The following is a 24767-nucleotide window of genomic DNA, read 5'->3' on the forward strand; positions in this document are numbered from 1 at the left end:
GTAGCACCGCTGAGAGGTTGTTGGAATAACTGTAGACTGAAAATATTATGAAGCAAAGCAGTTAAAACATCCTCTGTGTCGCTAAGCTACTGAAAACCTTGTTTTGTCTTCTTGTAAACTAACATTTACTTGCACAAAGGTGATGCAGTGACTCACCTGATCAGTAGTTTCACCTCATTTGGTGCAACAGGGAAAATAAGCATTGAATTTGCACCGTCCATGTGTTATTGAATCCAACTCACTCTTATGGACCTGCTATTGTGCATGTTGAAAAAGATTAGAAGCACGCTGTTATCTAAAATATTAATTTCATTTATATTTTCCATAAGTTAGCCCAAAGCCCCAGACTAAAAGCAAAGGTGTGTGGATGGAGGCGTCCACATACTTTTGGCCGTAAAGTGTAGCTGCTCCTGTTTAAAACGAGCTAACTTCACTCAGCTAGAAGTAATGAGGAAATAAATGTGCAAACAAATAAGCGAGAGAATGTCAGATGGTCTGGAGGAGGTGAGAGAGATGTGTACTCCATGAGGGGAGGAAGATGGAGAGAGAGAGAGAGAGAGGGAGAGAGAGAGGGAGGAGGAGGAGAGAGAGATGTGTACTCCACGAGGGGAGGAAGATGGAGAGAGAGAGAGAGAGAGAGAGAGAGAGAGAGAGGGAGGAGGAGGAGAGAGAGATGTGTACTCCACGAGGGGAGGAAGATGGAGAGAGAGAGAGAGAGAGAGAGAGGGAGGAGGAGGAGAGAGAGATGTGTACTCCACGAGGGGAGGAAGATGGAGAGAGAGAGAGAGAGAGAGAGAGAGAGAGAGGGAGGAGGAGGAGAGAGAGATGTGTACTCCACGAGGGGAGGAAGATGGAGAGAGAGAGAGAGAGAGAGAGAGGGAGAGGGAGGAGGAGGAGAGAGAGATGTGTACTCCACGAGGGGAGGAAGATGGAGAGAGAGAGAGAGAGAGAGGGAGGAGGAGGAGGAGAGAGAGATGTGTACTCCACGAGGGGAGGAAGATGGAGAGAGAGAGAGAGAGAGAGAGGGAGGAGGAGGAGAGAGAGATGTGTACTCCACGAGGGGAGGAAGATGGAGAGAGGGAGAGAGAGAGAGAGAGAGAGAGAGAGAGAGGAGAAGGAGAGTGAGAGAGAGAGAGAGAGAGAGAGAGAGAGAGAGAGAGGAGGAGGACAGAGAGATGTGTACTCCACGAGGGGAGGAAGATGGAGAGGGAGATAGAGAGAGAGAGAGAGAGAGAGAGAGAGAGAGAGAGAGAGAGAGAGAGAGAGAGAGAGAGAGGAGGAGGAGAGAGAGATGTGTAATCCACGAGGGGAGGAAGATGGAGATAGAGAGAGAGAGAGAGAGAGAGAGGGAGGAGGAGGAGAGAGAGATGTGTACTCCACGAGGGGAGGAAGATGGAGAGAGAGAGAGAGAGGAGAGTCAGTCAGAGGGCAGGAGGAGAGGCTGACGGCTCGAGTTGAGGAGATCCGTCTGCTTAGTGTCTGTCAGTTCGACAGAAGAGAGACTGAAAACAGCTGGGGGCTCTCGCTCTGCGCGTGTGTGTGTGTGTGCACTCGTGTGTGTGTTACTGCCAACACAGGCCGCCCTGTGTGTGGTGTATGTGTGTTTACGAGAGACAGAGATGGGGGGCACGGCAAGGACAGCCAGAGATCAAAGACACACACACACACACACACACACACACAGAAAGCAGGCCGTGTTGGCAGTGATTGGTCAGCCTGTGAGACTGTTGGATGTGATCTCGATACCTGCAGTGATAATAGATTCAGAGAGGTCACACACACACACACACACACACACACACACACACACACACACACGCACGCACGCACGCACACACACACACACCACCTGCAGATGCCCAGTCGCAGCAGTTCTCACACTCTTAATATGGTAGAGCTGTCATCACTGCACCAAGAGAGGGGGATGGGGGTGGGGTCCGGGGTGTGTGTGTGCACGTGTGTGTGTATGTGTGCGTGCGTGTGTGTGTGTGGTGGTGGGGGCTCTTGGATATGAATTCAGCTGTAGCCGGCAGAGTGAGAGACAAATAGGAGTCCTGGGCATGAATTGAATTGTGGCGGGGAGCGAGGAGAGATTGTGTCCTATGTAATTTCAGACTGTAATGTGCTGGTACACAGTGTTCTGCCCTCCCTCCCTGCAGGCCTGCATCCATTTCTTCTCATTTCTCTTCATTTCTGAGCACAAAGAGCACCACCCCCCCCCCCCCCCCATCTTGCCGCTTGTGTGTCTCTCTCTCGTTTGCATCCCCCCCGTTTCGCTCTCGTCTTTCCGGCCTCCGTGTCGCCGTTTTGTCGTCTCGTTCTTGTGTGGAGGTATTTTCTGTCTCGTTCCTCGTGCTGGTGTTTTATTCAGCTCTGTTCTGCCTCGCGCTGTACTTCACGCTCTGTTATTGTTGTCCTGTTTTGTTCTGCACTGTAGCTTTTTCCTCCCCCTGCAAAATGTTTCTGTCTGGGCTTCTGTGTATTTGAGGTCACTTAATGTGTCCCAAGAGGCTCCACTGCTGCTTCATCAGCTGGTGGGTTAATGTTGCATCAACAGGCCACCTTTACGTGAAATGCTTATTGTTTGCATTTGATATAATTGTGAGCTTAGGATGGTGTTTATTCTTCTGTCACAAGGACCAACGAGTAAGGGCTTGACGTCACCAGCTGTGGTCAAGAGGAAGCTGTTTTGTTTTGTTTAATGTCACGTCCGCTCATGTAATCGTAACTCCTCGGCCTTTACAGCATGAGGAGATATGGCCTGTCTCTTCTGGTCAGCCCTGCTGGTAGAAGCAGTGATGTTGCATTCATAACACCACCTGAATGCAGGTGAGGATAAACACTAAATAAAACCAATAGAAACATTGTTTTTATATCCAAATTGGAGTCCACCCTCATGGAAACTTTGTCCTTTGGCATTTGCAACATTAGCAAGACAAAAACACAAATCTTGCTCATTGATATTGAACAGTGACAACATTTTTCTGTCCCGTTTGTGGAATATCTGCCTGGGAACTATGGTCAGGATAACTGACTGAAGGTTGTGGTTGTGGCAGTGAAACGATTGCGGTGCACAAAAAGAAAACATTCGTCTCGGATTGCGGCGTCTGGCGTTGTGATTGCGTGCTGCAGAGCGGTCCAGTGGGAACATAATTGTCGGGGATGTGAGCAGCATTCGGTGTCACGTCTGGTGATCAGAGAGCTTAATGTTCGATTTGCGAATGATGGTGAGAGAAATGGATCTGTTAGCTTACGATGCCCGTCTGCTAATTGTTTCCGTACCTGGGCCCGGCTTCAGAGCGAGGGAGGCTCTTCCCTGCAGCGTGTGAATTGAGCGCTTAGTGTTTGAGTGTTATGACATCTGACAGAGGGAGTAATGATCGTTCATCGGAGGAGGTGAACCTGGAGGAATAAATGTGCTGCGTTGGCCAGAATCACCTGCTTTAGTAGCGATTAGCGCGCCTCCCAGCTCACCCGGCTTCCTTCCAGTGAGTGATGATCTTTCGATGCATGTCCACTGAGCGGTGAATGTTGACCGGACTGCAGTCGATCAATTATTGATAACACCTCCAGGCAGAAACCTTAATTTTTAGACAGAATACCTGATAATCTCTGTAATGGAAACATAACTTTAAACTTGCACCTTTCAGCTCTTCACCAGTCAAACTTAAACGTTCCCAAACAGACACGCGATGGTGAAAATAAGCCGTCACTGCTTTTGCTGGGGAATCCCTGCGAACACTTCAGGGGCCTCCAATCATCTCTGGGCCCCTTTTAAAGCCCCTGATTTCATTTCTGTTGATATTTCACCGGTTGCTTCTGCACATATCGAGCCCCCAGCCCCCCTCCCATCCCGGCTCTGTGTCATTGTCAGAAGTGTTAACATTGGTGTTTGTCTCCTGATCATCCCTTATTAATTTGTGTTCAGCTTTGTAATCCGGTTATTTGCCACTTGCTTCCCGTTCTGGCAGAAAATATCAGTAATTAGAGCTCAGTGCTTGGCTGGCCACATTACTCTCGTCTTAGTGTTTTACTGAAGAGTGCTTGTTAAAATGGACCCGTGTCGCTTTGAACCGAAATGAGCCAAATCCACCCCCATTGTTGGAATCCACCCGTCTATCTCAGCGATTCACAATCTCAGCCAGCTCGGGAAAGATGAGTCACAAGTTGATTTTGGGAGGAAAAAAATAGATTAAAAACAAATCTAATCTCTGAAACCTGAGAAAATATGGCTCAGACTTGGTGATAAATTTGTTTTGCTTGTAAAATGTTAAATGTTTCCAGCTTCTTGGCTTCCTGCTGTAATTGATAATTAAAATTTCCTCTGCTGTTAACCATTATGTTTATTTATGGCTTCCCGTTTGGCCTGTTTCTGCGTTGTTTTCAGGCTGAGAGTAATCAATTTGAAACTCACCTGCTGTAAATCTAAATTTTTCTTCAAATATGCGTAACTTGGTGGATTATTGTCAGACCAGATTGACAACTGGACCCTTTGTGATATGGAGACGGTATTTAATTATGCCCTATGAAGTACGCTTAGATAAGCAATGAATGAGAGCAAATATGAGAGCGGCAGGTGTCAGGCGCGCGCACACACACACACACACACACACACACACACACACACACATATCAATGAGCCAGTTTCCTTTGTGTAATACGCCCTTTCAATGTTCCAGACGAGAGTTAAAACCGGAGCATAAAGCAGGAAAGAAGGCGCTTCTTGTAAGAAATGGCCAATGGGCTTATACCCGGGCTGCTAGATGCACCTGATTGTGGTGTAGGTGGACATGACAGCGCTGCTACATGCCTGGACGCCGTCCTCACAGCCAGGGCTGGGCGAGCGGCCGAATACAGGCCTGACCAAAAATAGGGACCAGAAAATAGACGGCGGTGACAAACGAGCAGGGCTGCAGCTGAAGTCTCACTCAATCAATTAGTGAACTGATGAATTTGTTGATGGACAAAAAATGAATTCACAATTTCCCATCTGCTCAAGGAGGATTTGTGTGTTCTAAGTTATTATTAATGTTTGAGCTTCAAACGCTCAATCCTGACAAGTCATCTTGGGCTCTGGGAAGCAGGATTTTTCACGTTTTGTGGACCTAACAGTTCGTTTTGTTAGTCAAAGGAGTGCAGCCCTGATCAACAGCTGCTTAAAATCTTTCCGTCGCTGTGAGACGTCCCACCGAGGAGCCGAAAACAGTGGCTGCGCTCTTGTGTCCTCAGTTGTGAAGACAAATGGTTAATGAAGATTCCCGAAGTTTATTTAGAAACCAGCGATGTGTGTGAAAGGTCACATCCGGACTGCGCTATAGCCTGTAGTACAGAGGGAGTTTAATGAACTCGAGTGTGATGGATAACATGTAGTTAAGCACGTCGTCTCTGAGGACGCTTCTCTGGGCAACACTTTCTAAAAAAGTTCCACAAGGACGCAGCAGAGATGACTTAATGTTCCTGGATTGGCTCATCATCCACAGTGTCTTCCAGTCTCTGGCTGCTTCGGCCTTAATGGGACGGTTGTTATTGTTGCTGTCACATCACATCAATCAGCCACTTTCCTTCATTTCCAGCATCGCATAAGGAGTGATGGTCTGTGAGAGCCTGAGTGGACGCCGAGGGCCAAAGATCGTTGTTGTTTCTGCGCTTTTTGGACCAGTGTGTTGATATCATTGCCACGTGGTGTTTCCATTTCTGTCCTGTAGCATCACGAATGTACCAGAAGTCAACAAACAGTAACATAAGACGCACCTTTGACTTCTGAATATTCTCTCCCAGCTTCACGCTCGCTTTGCCCCTTCGCCTTTTCTTGTCCTTTCTGCCAATATTGGATAACCATCTAATTTGTTCAGAGCTACATCTCTTACATCGTGATCCCCTTCCCGTTTTTTTTTTTTTTTCTGAATAATTCCTTTTGATGAATTCCTCGCCGGCCTTTGATCTGTGCCGCACAAGTGGATCGCGCAGGAGAAGCGCATCAGATGGGGAAGTCGAACCCTTCAGTGGAAGTCAGAGGAGAGCCGTGCGGCCTTGATCAACAAGGGGCATGAAAAGAAATGCCTGCACATGAAAGGAAGCAGGGAACAAAGGCCACTGACACGGCTGCTGCGGATCCTTTGTTGTGTACAGATATGACACAGATGTGTCATTTAACGCGGCACAGAATGTGGACGCCGTCACGCTCCGCTTTCTCCCGTCTTCAACCTTTTGTCCTCCCCGAAAAAGGATCGCAGTCGATCTTCAAGTTTGCTCACGTCGTCTGCTCTTGAAGGCATCGCCTCAGAAGTGCGTGCATTTGTTTTTGTTTGCATGGAGCTCAGAGCCCCAGCGCCAAAGGTGGGCTTTGGACAACTGAGACCTGAGATGCTGAACCGTCTGTTCTTTAGCTCCACATCGCTGCTGGTGCTCTTGTTCTTTAATGCGTGAAGCTGGCTCGCAGTGGGAAGGCTTTTGTTTGTAGATTACACTCTCGGCATGTCTCTTGGTGCTTTAGGCCAGGAGAACACCTGAGAAAAGGTGTGCAAACACACAGAGCTGAACTTTTGTCTTTAACTTAAGTTCATCCCGGGAAGGTTTTCTGAGCTTAAGTCTTCTTTCGCCACCGTCCCATACAGTATGTTCAACGCCCGGGAACAGCCTCAGTAAGCCAGACAGCAGCTTTAGGGGGAGAATACCTTGCTCAGGGGCACTAATGCATGTCTCGTTCACTTTTCCCAGACATTTCCAGCCTGTCCGGGGGTCTTTCTCACTAAGCGGGATTACAAAGCTGTCTGGACTCCATGTAACACCCAGAACAGCTTCTTTTCACTGCAGCCCATGTTCCAGCTTTGAATGGGTGTTCTGGGTTTTTACTCATCAAAGATACTCAGTTAACTCTGTAATCCTGCTTTGTGAGAAAGACCCCGACTCAAACGGGCAAACACTCAGCCAGAGGCTCGCTCCTCTGCGCTGTCGGCTGTCAGGAGTGCCACACGCGCGTCACGTTAAGGTGTACCATGACCCTGAATCGCGTGGTTGGTTGTTGGTTTTCGTTCTGCTTTTGGAGGAAACGCAGCTCTGAAACACAAAGCTGTTGTGCAACGATTGTTTTATTCAGGGGTGGTGCTTAAAAACTAAGCCTCGAAAGGCTTTACTGATAATCTGTGCTGCGTGGAGAAAAAAATAGACTCTTATGAACTTTTTAATTTAGTGATATAAGGATATTCATAGAGTCAGAACTGAGAACTAGAGTAGATCCCATGATAAATATCACCAGTGAGTGTAAATATAAGGTGATGGGAGTCTTGCAATATTCTTTTTATATTCTTACCTAAATCTTATTTCTTTCTGCGAGGTTTGCGTCTCCACATGTACCAAATCAGATTCACCAAACTGCACAAAGTTGCTGTAAATCGTCCGTTTCAGCCACCAGTTAATGCGCATTCCTGAAATTTCATCAGCAGCATGATCGACGCCTGCGATGCTGACATGTAAGACTGAAATAAACGTTGCTGAAACGAGATATGTTGCTGTTCCCCTGTGGAGAGACTGTGTGTGCGTGACTCACAGACATGTCTGGAACACTCTGCTCACACCTGGAAACCTGGCGAAGGCCACGACTGCTTCTCGCATCAGGCCCGGTGTGGGCATGTGTGATGTCTGAAGTTGCAGCCTGTAACAATGTTTTTCCTTTGAAAATACAGCGCAGATCGTTGACACACAGAATCAGAACGGCGGAAACTGCGATGGCACGCTACCTGGACGCACCTTCACGGCAACGCCGCGCATCAGGCGCGTTGAAGCAACAGGAGCGGCAGATCTGACGGCCATCTGTCTGTTTTAGCTTCTATCAGAGATGTATGGATGACGTGCCTGAACGAGCGCGAGCTGAAAGCTGTCTGTGTTCCCTGCACTTTCTACAGTGGAACTAAATTGCATATCCAACACCTATTCATTAGGATAACAATAGCTTTTGTGTGGAGTATCGTGGACCTCGTCAGCCCTCTCGATGGTGCGAAGGCGCCGGCGTGAATGGGAAACCTCGTCCTCGTCTGTCATCAAAAGGACAATAAAAGCTTGATTAAAGATGATTATATACAGGAGAAGTCATTTAGTGTCAAATACAAATTACTGATGAGTCAGCTCTTACGCTGATTGAAGTCTTTCCCTCTCTTTCACACACACACGCACACACACACACACACACACACTGCAACTGCAGAATTTGCAGAATTTCAATTCTTCTCGTGAGATAGTCGACTGCATTTTGGAAATAACGCAGAAGGATTTGAAAAGGGTTTCATAAGCCCACGGGCCGTATCATTTCCTCACCCCGCAGAGGATTATGCAGCAGTGGAAAAAAAAAAAAAAAAAAGAAAGAAATCGCCATGACTGGAGTTAATGGATTGTGAGCTGACAACATGGTAACGCTGAAAAGCCTCCCACGGTGTAAACATGCCAACAGTCTGAGCTGTCAGCTGCCCATTAGTGTTAAATTAAAAGTTACTTCTCTTGCTTTTGTGGCTCAGCCCATCGCACCACATTATCACATAACTGGAAAACGAATGCCAGAAACATCATGGGAATCGTGTTGCTCTTACTGGGAATTAAGTTCTCCATTGTTCGCCAGCAGTGAAACCCGTCGCTGATTGTCGAAAAAGAATCGACCTGCCGTCCTCACGCGAACTCGTTTTAGCTTCATTTATACGTGTGAATGATCCCTCGCTGTGTTTCGCCACAGCTCAGCAGGTAAAACACACTAAGGGCGCAAAACGCTCTGAAAGTGAATTCTCTATTGTCACTTAAAAGACGACTTCAAGCAGAAAGATGATGTGAGCCAAATTTGGTGTTTGTACAAAGTCCCTGTGTTGTTCCTCTTACCATGTGAAGAAAGTCAGAATGTCGCTTTGTGTTGGCGAATGCATGTCAGAGACCCGCCTCGTCACTCGGGACGCGGCTGCTGGTCTGTTTTATCACCTCGGCGTCTCTAAAGTCTCTTCCCACCTGCGGAAGGCAGTTTGAAATCACATCAGGGAGCTAATCACACGGAGCATTTGTCAACAAAGCTGCACGTACGCGTTTGCAGCGACTGCTGAGGATGCCTCCAGCTGTGACGAACTTTTCCAATTCTCCATTTAAATTACTCCAAATGACACCGTGCGTCTAATGCTGCGAGAGCTATATCTAATCAGGCAATGACTCAAGCTTTCAGCGCCAGTTAGAGTTAATTCAGGGTTACTGATGTGCGGCAAGACAACAGTTCCTGCAGCAACGTGGCAACTTTTTGATCTTAACACAAAAAAATCCACTTTGTAATTGAGCAGGTTGTCGTTTTCCGCCGTGTAGAAGTCTCACTTAGCTCAATGCGTCGTGCATATTGATGATCCAGCCTCGAAAGTTTTCAAAAGAAAGGGCCCAAACTATTTAATGTCTGCAATGATTAGAGATTATTTGCTTCCATTTGATGCTGACAGTCATTTTATATCCAGATGAAGCGTTTTCGTTCAGCATGTGAGCGTTCAGACCAGCTTATTCCTGTTTGTTTAGGTTACATTTGTTGAATTAAACCTCACTCATTCTCTGCTCTAATTTGTCATTCAGAACGTCTCAGCGTAACAGAGCAGCCACGACCACTGAATCATCTACTATCCTTCAGCTAATAATATCATTAGCTTGAATTTTGTGCCAGAAAATGTGGACATTGACGGATTGAGCCTCAATATGCGAGAGGATGGTGAATAATACAGTATTTTGGACGTGGATCCTCGCCGAGCAAAATGAGAGAATGATTCTGCAATTTTCTGCTTTTCATCAGCCTCTGTTGATTGTGTTTGAATTTTCCAAACGGTGGATGTCCCATTTTGGAATTAATTTCAGCTGTATTAGCATCTTTGTGGTATCAAATCCTCACAGACGCAAACAGATGCCAGGACCTGCCAGCTAACGGTAACTGTGTGTGTGTGTGTGTGTGTGTGTGTGTGTGTGTGTGTGTGTGTGTGTGTGTGTGTGAAACCAAAGCTGTCCTCGTGACAGCTAATCTCCTCTTTCCTTTTCTCTCCGCCACATTGTTGATCAGTGTCCTGTTACTGAAAAGCCAACGTAAAATGCCATGATTATGAGCTGTCAAATGTCAATTAGCGGTAATTCGGCCCCCCGGTGTGCGATGGATGAGCCGGTCGCTCAGCGCCAGCCCTCCTCCGCCTCCTCCCGTCTCCTCTGCGTCGCATCTGAAGAATTCTATCTGTTTTTGTCCACGTGTGAATGTCACGAGCGTCAGATTTTAATGGGTGTTGATCCTGTTTAATGACTCTGCTGCGTGTGAAATACATCAAAGTCCACGGTGATTGATACCCCGCGCTGTGGCCCTTCAACACTCACGATTCACTTGTGACTCTACGTGTTACACACAAACAGTAATAACACGATGAATGGCTCCGGAAACTCGGCTCAAAAGAGCGTTTTAGCGTCTTTCAGCTTATTGTTTCGTTTACATGTCAGTCATCAGCCATTTTTTGGGACCAACTTTATGTCATCAAAGTTAGCAACTAGCTGGTGAACATTGTGGAGCGCTGAGCAACTAGAGAGACTGTTTTTCCTGGAAATTGGTGGAGACAAAAAACAGCTAATAGGATGGTGAATATTGCACTTAACATTCATTAGGTCGCCTGAAACACTACTCCAAATGAATGCTAATGCTGGTCTGTATCTGCCTGATGTGCAAGTAGTCAATTCCTTGCTAACAAGTTCATGGAGCAGTGTGTCAGTGTGCTGTTCACAGCTTGTTTCTTGAGCGTCCGGTTTGAGCTTCAGGAACAAACTACCTGAACGATCTCGTTTTGAGGGGTTCCTGATATCCTCCCTTCCATCCTTCTCCTCCGCCTGCACTGCATGTAAAAATGTATTTTATCCTCATATTAAACTGCCACAAGCTGCACGTTGCTGAATCTTTCAGACCGCTTCATCCCTCGTTAGCGGCACAGTCGCAGCAGTGGCCTTAAGCTCGATCGCTCCACGCCCTCGACAGCTGTCTCTCGCTGTCTCACCTCACCTGCGTTCGCACCTGAGCGGCAAAGTCTGGAGGGCAGAAATGAAGAGGTGAAGTGATCACGCGGTTAACCCGCCGAACATGCAGGTTCTGCCAAGACAGATGTTGTTTCACTGCTGGATGAGCACAGAGATGATTGAACTGAAATGACCAGTTTATTATGGATGAGTCGCTTCAGAGCACTTTCTTTTCTTCAGGCTCCGGAGCGTAAACGCTGAGCTGAGACTTGATTTGAGCATCCTGCGAGTCTACAACAGGAAATTGTGGAATTTAACGAACTACATTACAAGTACACACAAGTTTGAGGTACTTGGACGTCATACGTCATGCTCCATGTTTTCATACCTCTCATTCTTGCCAACGCCGTGTCTTAGATTTTGGTGGTCAAAGGTCACGGTGAGCATACTCAAATCATTTTGGGCCATAACTCAAGAATTCATGTGCCAAATTTCATACGTTTGGTGACTCGAATCTTCGGCGTCCTCCTTGAATCTGTGCTGATTGTTTAAATCTTCCGTGCTGCCGGGTTGAACACGTGCGTGAAGCGTAAACGCTTCACAGTTTGTCGCCTCTTTGCAGCAGCATCCATATTTGAAGCATCGCAGTCCACCGTGAGCTGATTGGTTCATGCTGATGTTGAGCTTCAGGTGATTGTCGCATCACTTCCATTGAAAACACTGTCACTGACACAGGAGACAGAACGCTGATTTCACTTCATCTTGAATGAGTGGCTCATGGTGTGCCATTGCATGTAAATAACCTTTCCAGAGCCTGTTAGCACATGCAGCAAGAATCCAATTAGGAGCTCACCATTGAAACCCAGGCGCTAATAAGAACACCGTCGTGAGACAGAGGCCACCTAGCATGTGGTCTTTAGTCTAATGTATTCACAATAATTATGCTGGGTAAACTACTTTGATAACCTTGATAATCATATTTTGAAAAGAGCAAGAAAAGAAGTTGAATTAGCGTTGTTGCTGTTGATAAGGTGAAATATATCTCCGTGCAGCACCTTCAGTTTTTCAAATGCGGCTAATATTTCAGCGTTTGACCCATTATGACAGGCTGATTAAAAAACAGAAGAACACAGCTGTTGCTTCGCTGCCATCTACAGGTATGTGATTTAGACGCTAATGTGGATGAGTCTACCCCGTCAGCATATTCGTCACGCTTACGCCGCGTGCCCGCCTGCATGGAGAAGCTCCACATAAACAGGCAAATGCCACAAGCCTCTAAATGTCAATTAACTGTGATTCATCTCTCTGGTGCATTGGGAAGGAAGTGGAGTGTGGCCATTCATTTAACCGCCTCCCCTCTTTGACTTTCCATTTACGTTTAGCTGATGCTTCAATCCACAGCGACTTCCACTGAGTGCAACAGTCGAATAAGCTGCAAATTGTGTGATCACTGGGGGTGTGAGCAAATAATGGAGAGGCCTGGAAAGATAAGGGTCATAGTGGTGCATTGACACCAATTTCCCTAATAACAGGACAAGTGTATGTGCGAAAGGCTTGTAGGAAAAGAATAGTAATAAAGAGCATAACCGCAACCAGCAATTACATGTGATTTTAAAGGGCAGGAAGTTTGCCGCTAATAATTATGTGTACAATCGAGGAAGTGAGTGCTTCAATAAAACTGGGGGAGAATACATCACAGAGCAAACATATAATGTGATATATTAATATTGTCTCATCGTTGAACTGTGGTTGCAGCTCCCGGTTTTCTGAATAGATGACAGAGGAGAGAAGTGCTGTGGCTGTAGTGTGTCAGGAAATATTGGATTTTATATGCACAAAGTAAGAAGGAAAACAAGCGTTAGCATCTGTCTGAGCTGTGGTGAACGTTGTCCCCCTCTTGCAGAAGGAGAGAAAAAGTTTTTAGGTGCGTGTGAACAAAAAAATCCAAGTGAAAATCGATCCCAATCGATCAGCTGCTTTAAAGAACTCTGCCAATCTCGGCTGAAATTGAAAAAAACAATGAGCCATGCGGGGATACTCCAGCGATTTTAGTATTGAACTTCCATAAACATTGGAGCAGCAGAGATGAGGCTGGAGCTCCACTAGATCCTACATTTCCCATGATGCTACTCAGTAGTGTCTTTCAAAAGACCCTTTCTGCATCAGAATACTCAGCAGTCCTTCAGGACTCCTCACGAGGAGTAAACTGAGCGAAATCAGCTGTGTCACTGCTAACTTTAGCCGTCGTAGGCTAAACTCATGCTAGCTTGCTAGCATGTTTACGCCACCACGCCCGGCTGTGATTGTCTGTAGCTGTGCATCGGAGTATTAGCTCGGATGCTGGACCCTAAGGAAACCAGAAACGGCCACAGGTAGCCATGCGTTTGTCTGAAGAGAAACTTCCTTCGTCGTCATCCTTTTCCTCAGCTCCTCTCTGAGTCAGCTCGCTCTCTGTGGGCCTTTTTTTTCAGGCTGTGAGGAATTAAATCATTTCTGACGTGATCTCATGCTCTCTGCTCCCTTCCTTTCACTCCTTCAATGTTTGACTTTTTCCTCTCATTTTTGGCCATTTTCAGACTTCCCCTGCTCCGTGGCCTCCTTTCATTCTCATCGCCTCTCTGGTTTTTAGTCCTTCCTCTTCCTCCCCCCCTCCAGTCTCCCCCTGCAGCTTCAGACTCTCTCTCTGCTTAAGTCGTTCCTTTAGTCTCTTTACTTTTTGAAACCTTCTTCCTGAGTTTCTTTCTGTCTTGCTCTTTTATTCTGTTGCATTTATCCTTCCTCGTACATTTTTCTTCCATCTTCATCTTCCTCTCCTTTCACGCTCCTTCCTGACTTCTCCTTCAGCTCTTTCAGTCTTTAACTTCCTCCTCCTTCCTTCTCCATCACCCCCTCCTTCCTCTCTTTTTCACCCTGTCTCGGTTTTCATTATTCCCCCTGCGTCACAGAAGAGATTTCATTGACCACTCTGAATAACACAAAGGTTTATGTGGTTCATGACCGTCTGGTGTGTCTGTGTGTTTTTCTGTTTCAGCTTCTTTATTTTAATTAGGTTAAATTCATCCGTGTGTTTGTGCATGAGAGAAGAAGAAGAAGCAAATAACGGAGACAGAGATGAACTCTTGGTTCATCGCTGCTATTCTTGTTGATTCAGGCTGTGGAAAACTCGTCCGACAGCAAATGGTCTGCATGCATGTGCTTTGCATGTGTGTGCGTGTCTGTGTGTGTGCGTGTGCACATCTGTCTTACAGTGGGAATGGATAACTGGTTTGACAGCCCATTGTCTCCCTCAGGGTAGAGACTGTGGTTCAATGACTGAGTCAGTCTCATATGCAGACACATTACAGCGAGATGCTCTGATTTATGCACACACACACACACACACACGCTCAGATGTACAGTAATCACACATGCACACACACACTGTGAAGCACACAGATGCCTTGACATACAAAATTCTTCCCTGCACACATGAGCGAACACGTGGACGCACGCATGCTGTAAATCCCCGACGCCCCCTGCAGCACACACAAACTTTGGCCTCTTTTAGTGTTGTTGTGTTTTACAGCTGATTTGCAGGCGAAGCCCCGGCCGACCGTTCACCTCCACGCCGCGGCGTGTAACATATTGTCCTAATCAGTCCCTCACACGCTAAGAGGCTTTTTCAGCGGAACCACCCGGGGCATGCTAGCAGTTAGCGGGCGCTTATACCCTTTTCTTCTGCAGAGAGCGAGAAGCCGGCTCCCCGCAAGAATTTTATCTTTGCAGGCGCAGGAGGCTGGCGGAGAGCGAGGGGAGGCGGAGGAGAAAAGACCCGGGTAGGATTTGATCCCGGGTCAGCGGGGGCTTCGTGGCAAGGGTCCGCATCGCTGCATGAGTGCCAGGCAGAGCGTGGAAAAAAGAGGAAAGAAAAAGAATAATAATAGAAGCGTCATTCTGTGTCGAGGTTTGCTAAAGTGACCATCGGGAGATTTGATTATGAGGCTCATTGTCGCAGGATGACAACAAGACTCTTTAAAAATGTCACGTAAAGCCTCGTGATCGTTTGTGGAAGCTGGCAAACACACTGCACAGCTGCTGGATTACACTAATAAAATATTACAAGTTCTCTGATCCTTCATATCTTTGTTTTCTTACATATCCCCCCATCTCACAATTCCAAGGATTTCATTGAAGTTCCTTAATTTTGAGAAATTTAATGCTGCAAATGTATTTTACTGGCTTTATATGCATATACGTGTTTTAACAAGGCACAACCGCGGCAATTTATCTCACTGCTCGAGAGCTGCTTGTTGACAACGAACGCGAATAAAAAGAGCCATTGCGAAGAGGCAAGGACAGTTCACGTCAGCCGCTGAAGTGTTTTTAATGAACACATTTTTCACAAATGGCACACAACAAGGCAGGGCGTTAATGCACTCCGAAGACACAGCACCTAGGTGTGCTTTTGTAACGCTGTTGTTTAGCAGGATTTTTCCCGCTCGGGGTTTCCTGCTGCTCGCAAATGCAAACTAGTCAAAGTTTCAGCTGAAAGCCACAAATGCATTTTCTGCTACATCAGTTTTATTTGTCAAATCCATCAGAAATTCAGCAGACGCTCGGCTCTCCTGCGGAGCGCTTTTGAACGCGGAGACCTGACAGAATCGGTAGCAACACTGATTCTTGTTCGGGGGGGAAAAAAACAGGGTATCACAGCTACACAGCGCCATTTATTTGATTTTATTTTTAGAAAAGGGAAAAAAATTGAAAGTGTAGCTTCAAAAGAACCTTGCAACACACGATTTGGGCCTCAGCGGCAGACTGACTGCTGCACAGTCGAGTGGGATGATCGCAGAATAAGAGGCGAATGTTAAGAAGAGTCATTCCACTCGACCAATTTAAGCTCAGCATTCTGAAGCAGCCTGCGGGTCAGCAGGTGCTGCGTGGTGCCGAGACGGTGCTCGGCTCCAACCGTCCTCCTTTCATCTCTGTTTAAGCTGGAACGCACGGGGCAGCTCTCCCGGCTTGTTTTCGGCGAACCCGTGCGGTGGCCCAGCTGACCGGCCCCGCTCTCTCAACGCTCTTATTCATGCTCGAGCAACGAGTTACAGGTGCCCTCCGCTGAATTTCAAGCAGATTCTGCATGCAGAAGCCGCACTCGGGCCGCTGCGGCGTCGCTAACGGCTCGCCCCCTAGCGCTGCCTCCTGGTAGATGAGCTTTTACTGTAATGAAGAGGGCCTAGCTGAAGGAAGCTAGCTAAGACGCTGCCTGAGGCTTCTTATCAAAGGCGCATGATTCAAATGTTTTTTCTCTCTCGAATGAACTTCTCTCTTTTTTTAATTGCCCCTCGTTGTCTCTCTCTCTGCGTTTCCCTCGTTCTTCTCTATAATCTTGCTCTAAATCACCTGGAACACATTAAGGGGGGCGATCTCCCCTTCTGACGAACACAAAACGAGTGGGAGGGAAAAACATTTCATTAAAAAACTCAGATTGGTGATAAAACACTTTGAGTGCTCTCCCTCGGTTTTCTCCATCTTACTCTCTGTTCACGCTCCTCTTTTAGTTTCAACACAAACACATTCAATTATTCAAACAGTATTGATTTGGTGGATGATGCGTAATCTCCCTCTTTGTCTCCTCTGCCTGCCTCCAGGTATCGGGGCTCAGAAAGTGCGGGTGGAGGAGGAGCTGGAGGCGTATCCCACGGAGTCCGTGGATCTCCGCTGCCAATTCATCGATGGAGGAGGCCGAACCAAACTCACACAGGTGGGAAGATGGAGCGCAGCTGCTGTGTTCGCAGTAGCTTTGGAAGCAGCGGCTGACGTGCTGGTTATGCCTAATGGAGTGAATTGATTGAAGGGGATATAACGAGGGATAAGACGAGGTCACACAGCTCAGTCTCCCCCGTGACATTTTCCTTGTGCAGACGTGACAGCAAAGAAATTAATGCCACATTTTTTGCTCTGTGAAACAAATATTCTGAGCGCTTGAACAAAGGTGAAGCAGCTCCGCTCAGACTTAAACTGCCTTTTTCACACTCGGTGTTTTAGAAACAGAAAAGTTTCGATCCACCTGCATGAAAACAAGGAAACAAAACAAGGGAAATGTGGAATCTGAAAAAAAAAAGGTGGAAATATTGCAGAAATATTTTGTACTCTTGGCTGAGGTGGAAGAAGTCGGAGTATCAATAAAAGCAAAGTGTGACAAAGCGGAAGCAGACTTACCGAATAATGAATACGCACATGAAGAATGAGACTCGATATCTCCTAAAAAAAGTGAGGGGTTTTGTTTTCGTTCCCTCAGATTGAGCTCAGAGGGAGCAGGTCCTCCTCCGCTCAGTCCACCATATTGCACCGCCATGTTTGTACAGTAGCCCAGAACAGACAAACTAACACTGCGAGTCGAGGGGTGTTCAGTGTGCAAAGGAAAACATCAGATTTGTGTGGAGCGATGAGAAGATTTGAGAGGACAGTTGACCAACAGCACGAGTGTTTGGCTTAGCTTAGCACGAGCGTGAAGTCAGAGTACTCTTTAAAATGGGACCACTGCCCATTTGAAGGTGAGGTGATGAGCAGGGGGGGCAGACAGGATCAACATCGATGTCCCCGGATGAGTTAAGCTCAGCTTTGCACAAACATGAGAACGGGGAAACGGCCAGTCTGAGGTGCCCTCTGACGACGCTAAGCTCATTTCATTTTAGCTCGCTCTTACCTGATGGAGAGGGGCGAGCTCACACAACACAGACGTGACTGATAGGAAGTCAGTTTATTTTGTCAAACCCTATATGTAAGGCAAGGAGGCTGAAGCTAAACACTGACAGCTGCTTGCTGTTTCGGCTTGATCCTGGTTTGATCTGTCCTCCTCTGAGTTGTGAATGAAATCAATAGGCAATTTCTTCTCATACAAAAACTGGGATTGCAGATGGCTAAATCACCCTCTCTAATATTTTCTCGACAATCAACAGCTAACGAGCGAGTCCACTAATCTGCGCTGACGTCTGGGTTACGAGCCGTCTTCCTCTTCACAGCCCGCGGCTCTGCTTTCTCTCTCCCTTTCCTCTGTATGTCATAACTTTAATAGATGCTTGCTAAATGCGTATTGATGAACTTTATTCCCTCTCCTTCCTGGTCTACCACGTTAGCCAGCGGTTTGTATTTAACACTGTCACTTTGAAAACTGAAGAGAAAAGAAAATCAATTTGATACAGCATCACAGTCGTCTCCCCGGTGGTGCAGTCATAGCAGATATCAATATCTTTCAGAAATCTTAAGAAGAACTGCCTGTAAGATGGCTCCCACTCAAATCATGTTCTTTAAAATGGCAACTGGATACTTGAGAGAGGTTTTGCATGTCTGAAAGACCTTTGATTTCATCTTTCAATAGATTCTCGGCTCCTTACTCAGACAGCGTTCATTGAGTTTGAGGTTTTGCTGCTATAAGTAAAAGCATTTCAGGTTTCAGTGAAGATACAACAGTGAAATGTCAGAAATGACAGTAGCACGATTTCTTTAATTTTACAGTCCGTTCATTAAGTGTGAGGAGAAAGGGAAGGGAGCGTGCTGGCGCTCTGAAACAATGGAAAGCTAGTGAACGGCTGATCTGACGCGCTCGCCGCCGTGTGCAGCAGCTGGACCTACAGCAGCGACTGCGACACAGCTCATAGCGCCAATTAAGCCGCTTTAAAGCCCTTCGTGCTTAATTGCAGCAATTTTCTAAAAATCCCTCTCCTTCCCCTTTGAGTCGTAACTCAGTCAAATCTGAACACCCTGTAAGAAAATCTGCTCGCAGAAACAGAACCTGCCTGAGAAGCAGCACGTTTTTAAGTTTCCTTCAGCGTCGGATGAATCCAGCGACGGTAAAAACACGCTGGAGTTGTAAACAGCAGGCTAACTGAATCTGTGCCAGCGTGATTCTTCCCGTTTACATCCCCTCAAAGCTTTATGGGGCACAGTTATCTCGACTCTTATCTCGAGGGGGGGGCTCACAGCCTCACTCATTAGATCAACATACTTGGCTCACAACCAATTCACACACTCTGTTCTTACCAGGTGTCTTGGATATGGGAACCCATTGATGGCCAGAGGGACAACATCGCTGTTTACCACCCCATCTATGGACAGAGTTTCCCCAACTTGTCCTTCAAGGACCGAGTCGTCTTCCTCCACAACAGTCTGGAGAATCCGTCCATTAGGATTTCTAACCTACGGATGTCTGATGCCGGCCGGTACACCTGCGAGTACGCCACCTACCCGTCTGGAAACGAACAAGGGACGACCACCCTGGTCATGCTCGGTGAGTAGAGAGGTGACGTGTCCTTGTAACAGTAGTTACTCTAACAGATGTTTTATTTCCCACATAGCTGAGAAGGTTTTTATCGAACCAGGATGGTGAAGGGTTGGAAGACCAAAAGGTCAACAGCAGTGCCACTTTTCTGCAGAAGAGGACCGTGCTTCAAACAGGCTTTCCGAAGCTGCTCTGCTACATCAGCCTCGACAAGCGCCTCCCCAGCCATCTGCTTATCGCCGCTTTCTATAAAAGAGCTTCCCATCGCACCCGAAGCCTAAGAAGAGGCAATTTAAAGCATCCGACGAGTATTCTCAGGGTGCATCCTGGTTAGATGTGGATTGAAATCAAGGAAGATGGGCGAGGATGATCCAGATTCGGATGTGGTACCAGCCTTTATACATAGACACACTGTTCGCTTCAATGTGCTGTTTGATCAGCAGACAGATTGCGGCATAAGATAAACTGGAAGTCCTCGTCCCAGACTTCACTCCTCAGGTTGAGCCAACATGTTTTTGAGCTTGATTTCAGGGTTTTATTGAATTAATATAATTATTATTATTATATTAGAGGGAACATCTGAACCTTATTTTCTACATTGTAGTTAATTAAAGACTGGAACATTGAACTTGCATCAAAACGGGAATATGAGAAATGTAACAGCCTGTCAGCAGGTGGTTTTGGTTGTGGATGAAATGCTGATGTCGAATCCAAACTGTCACGCCACCCGTTGGGTTGTGGACTCCCGTCTTGAAGCCTTGAGGGTGGCGTTATTTTGGCATTATTTTGGAGCCGGAAGTGACCATATCTGTTGTTTATTTTACTCTAAATGGCACCATAGCTTACAAAATGAGCATCATGCTGTGTCAAAGAAGGCTGGAAACTGGAGACTGACACCATAAACTCATTAAGAAACAGTTCACTGAGATAATAAAGAAGTCCGATCATTTCCTCATTAGCTCACATACATATGGACATATGTATGTTTACTCAGAGCTGGGTCTGTTTTGACCAAGTGGCTGAATTAATTACTTTTTGAGGACGCTTATTGTGGCAATAAGCTGAAGGCTATTAACATAATATCCCCATAGATGCATGTAAATACACCCAGTGGCAGTGGCATACATTCACTGGACATTTCTCTATTCTGCCTCGGACCACATCCGTATCACATCAGATACAGCCGTGGTCAACACATCCTCGCACTGCGTGTTTGGATCACACTTGCGGCCATTTTATGAAGAGATGTAACACTAACTGAGAGGTTTTAAAACCATGAGGTGCGCCTCCCCAGGGGGGAGCAGAGGGGCATGAGGCAAAGATCCTGCATGAGGCCAAAGGGACAAGAACATGCCAACACTCTGAAAACAAGGGAAAGTTAATTATTGAGGCTCGGCCTGCAGATTTGGCCGGCTTATCAACACACTCAGCGCTTTCAGCAACTGCTGCTGGATTTGTTGCCAGCAACACGTTTCAGACAAGTCGGGACACGGTCAGCAAAAGACTGGGGAAGGTGTGGAACGCTCCAGAAACTCCTGTTTGGATCATCCCACAGGTGAACAGGTTGATTGGTAACAGGTGAGAGTGTCATGATTGGGTATGAAAGGGGCGTCCTGGAAGGATGGAGCGAGGATGGAGCGAGTTCACCGCTTTGTGAACACATGACTGGATGAAGGAGATGAACACATGGACTCAGAGACACTCAGTCTGCTTAGAAATCATAGAAAAAACAGCACTTAAAAGTCAAATTTAAAATTGTTGGTGGTGGGGAACTGATGGAGGGTACTATGCAATCAGCATGAGGTACGATACAATAAACACCTGCTAGCTTTTATTCTCCGCATCAACAGGCTGAACCACGGCAAGCATTTAGCAAACACAGCCCAGAATGCGAATCTGGAGAACCGCTTAAAGTTACCTCAGTGTCTTGATTCTGGAAACTGAGTGGATGTTTAGTTGCTGTTAGCAGCTGACGCATCCTGTTTGTAATCGGAGACAGCTGGTGTTATTCATCCGCCCACATGTCCTCTCGTTCGCACTCCGCTTACAAAGGAATCAGATGCATGGTGTCGTTCTCTCGCACCGAGGAGGCTTCATGCTTGAATTTGAATACCAGTTGTTCTCGCGCTGCGCTTATAGTATATGGCCCATAGCGTCGGTGCTCGTACAATAAAGAGCTCATGCATTCAGAGCTCCTGTCATAATGGCGGGCTCAGGGGGCGCACTTTGAACCGAGACGCTGCGTTTACTGAATTCATAATAATGCAGGCCGCCTGGTGCTTTTTCCCTGAATTCTGTTTGTCAGGGTGAGATGTGGGAGATGTTTGAGCCCTCTTTCTTTAGAAACTCAGTGCATTTTATTAATTTGGTCCCTGTGCAATCAAAGGAGGAATGGAAGAAAGCTGGAAGAGTTGAAAGCATGCTTACACTGTAAATACTCTCTGAAATGGTACACACAGCTTCTCCTGTAAGTCACCGTGCAGTCAGGAGGAACTCCAGTACCAGAGGTCAAACTCCAGCAACACTTGTCGCATAAAGAACAGAGAATAAAGACGGTCAGGCTCACGGATGACCCTGATGACGCCTCAAGCTCGGCCCTGTTGGTCTGACGATAAAGTTGCTGGACTTTTAATCTTCTCAGACTTTTCCCTTTTCCATGCTTGAAGTAGGTGAAGTTGTGCCAGAATTCCCTGCTTTGCTACCCTAGTTGTTGCAGCCAATATGGTTCATAAGAAGTGTTTTACAATTCCTTTTGTGCTCCCCCAGCTGGGCCAGTAATATTTTCCCCAGTAGTTTTTATAAGTAAACCTTCTCACAACAATGCAAAATCCACCCTGGAAGCTCCTCTCACGGAGAGCGGCGCACACAGGAGAACTTGGCTGTATTGCAGAGAAAACATGGAGAGATATTCTGGCGGGCTCGCAGAAGGATGTGGGCTAAGCCTCCTAAACTGCTCCTGCTGGCACAAAGCGGAGGTAGACTGGGAAATACCTGCTGGAAGCCTCACCGACTCGCCTTTTGTCTGGATATCAAGCTCTCTGGGGCAGATTGTGGTGAACCAAGTGTCTCAAAGTCACTGAAAGACAGTCATCGTGTATTATTGGACATAGAATCCATACGAGCCAATCACATTAGACCTGAGTGAATCCACACCTGCTGGCAGCCAATCATATTACATCTTATTGGATATAAAACCACCAGCACCCCAATGGTATCACAACTTATTTAGGTATGAATGCATAATCCTGACAGCCAATTGTATTATCACTTATTGGATACAGCACCACCGCCGGCCAATCCTATTAGCACTTATTGGGGTGTGAATAAAGAATTGCTCACTTGGCAGTGAATGATATCATATCGTCTTCGATGGGGACAATACAAAATGAGCGGTAGCCAGTGATACCGCATCTTATTGGATATAGTGTAGCCAGCAGGACAGAAACACAATTGCAGGTGAGGGAGAGTGTAGTAGATCAGTAGCCTGATGTGTGTTTTTAAGACCTCAGAGTGAAAAATTGCCCTCATTGTTTTGAACTTGAAGGAGAGACGGTGGGAGAGCAGAGGTTAGAGGAGTGGATGTCAGAGTGGAGGGTCCACAGATCAGCAGAGTGAATCAGTGGCAGCGTGGAGAGTAGCTTCTGAACACACTGCTTTTCTCTGGCAGGGCAACATTAGTGAAGCCCACTGAAAACAAGGCAACAGGTGGGCAATTAGATGAAGACAGGCCCTGATTGCATGCCGTCGTTCTCCTTTCAAGCGGGTGTTCTGCTTTAGATATTAGATTGTGTCATGTGGTTGTTATACTGTATACACGAACCACCACTTTAACACACACACGCTATGCTTACTAAATCTATTACAGTGATAATTGCACAGGCCAGGCGGGCCGGCGAGCGAAGGGGAACCCCCACCGGGCCAAAAAAACTAATTAATTTGGAAAACTGTGATTTGCATTTTGGGAGGGGCCCTCTGTGCTTTCAGCTCCAAACCATGAGTCAGCCTCTGTGTCACTGCCTGGGAAAGTCTTTATGTGATGACGGTGCCACCGCCTGTGTTTTCCCCATGTTCAGCAGCATCAGCACCGCTGCGAAGACTTCACCCGATCATTCACATCCTCTGCTCTCACGTTTCAGCCCTCCACACACGGCGAGCAGAGGCGGGCGAAGTGAAGATCGCGTTGTCGGTAGCGATGACAAAGAGGCTCAGAAGTGACCGACGCACTGACCTGCTGACGGACTCTGTGTTTTTGTGGTTGTAGCTGAGCTGGACCGGAGAGTATTTTGGTTAAAACTGATCAATGATGCTGCTTTGCCCTCTTTGCTCTCTGTGAAGCTCGCTGGAGGTGATGTAATGCAGCCCCGGCGTGTTTTATGTGGAGTGAGCGCTGCGCCAAAGTCCATTAAAAAAAAATAGCTTTTTAAATGCTACATGGCCTGTCAGCAGCTGATCATAAGGTAACTGAGGAGGCAATTTGGCTTCGTGTGTTTTGATTCATTTGGCATACCAAACACACCAGTCATAATTTTGTTTAATAAAAACTCAACCCACGGCTTTTGCTTGGAAGAAGGAAATAGTTGAGTTACAGGCAAACAGCTTTAAAAGTGAGGTATTTAAATAAGTGGTGTGCTGTGGACAACCAGCTTTAATTTGGTATTAAGGATTAACAGGTTTTATTGTGGTTTAATGAGACTAATGAGATGTTTTCTACCTCTGGGGCAGCTCTGCATCTGGTAAATATTTGTATGATTAAACTTCAGACTTCTGTGTAATCCAGCTCAGTCACTGAACGTGGGAATAAATGCTCTCCTCTTCATCAGCATCTTCTGTCCAGGCGTTCCTATTAAAACATTATGACCCTGGTAGCTCCAGTCAGACGCTCAGTGGCTGTACCGGGCAGCTCCCAGGTGAAGAGATGTGTAAGAGTGAGAAATGGGGTCTTGCTCTTAAGAAATCATGTGTGCAAAGAAAACCTTCCCTGGATGAAAATAGGTTAAACGGAAGAAGAGACAAAGTAATCCCTTTTGGCCTACAACGGCAAAACAGGTGGAGGCAGATGGGCACCCACCCAGAGCCTGGTTCAGTTCGAGCTTTCTGCTCGTTTAAAGGAGCTTTTTCCTCACCGCTGACACCAAGGGCTTGTTGGGTCTCTGTAAATCAAAGAGTAATGTCTAAACCTGCTCGATATGAAAGTGGCATTTGATTACTTTACTTGTGATTTGGTGCTATATAGATAGAATTGAATTGAACTGGTTTCTGTGCATTTTAGCTTCCAGCCATGGTGTCATAATAAAGCCAGTATTTGTTCAGTATATATATTTATTTTCCAAAACTGTATACTTTATTTATCCCTCAATGGGGGAAATTCTCGTTACAGCAGCAACAAGACAGAGTGCAAGAAGTCAGAGGACAAGAAGACAAAAAAAGTGTTATATGGTATGCTATGGTAATTTACAATATACACTATACATACACACACTAAAAAATGACGATTGCGCATGAAAACAGAGGAAAAATGTGAGATGTG

At 46.5% G+C, this 24767-nt stretch overlaps 1 protein-coding gene across 2 annotated transcripts in view; it reads left to right on the top strand.

The window, feature by feature from the left end:
- The window catches only part of pvrl2l (PVR cell adhesion molecule related 2 like), a 260669-nt gene that overhangs the window by 91585 nt on the left and 144317 nt on the right, over positions 1-24767 (top strand). For both annotated transcript variants that reach the window (XM_070985052.1, XM_070985053.1), the window contains exons 2-3: positions 16611-16723; positions 19006-19249. In XM_070985052.1, the coding sequence (XP_070841153.1) occupies positions 16611-16723; positions 19006-19249 (357 nt within the window). The remainder of the gene's footprint in view (positions 1-16610; positions 16724-19005; positions 19250-24767) is intronic.

The sequence above is a fragment of the Chaetodon trifascialis genome, chromosome 17, assembly GCF_039877785.1.
Source record: "Chaetodon trifascialis isolate fChaTrf1 chromosome 17, fChaTrf1.hap1, whole genome shotgun sequence".
Classification (NCBI taxonomy): domain Eukaryota; kingdom Metazoa; phylum Chordata; class Actinopteri; order Chaetodontiformes; family Chaetodontidae; genus Chaetodon; species Chaetodon trifascialis.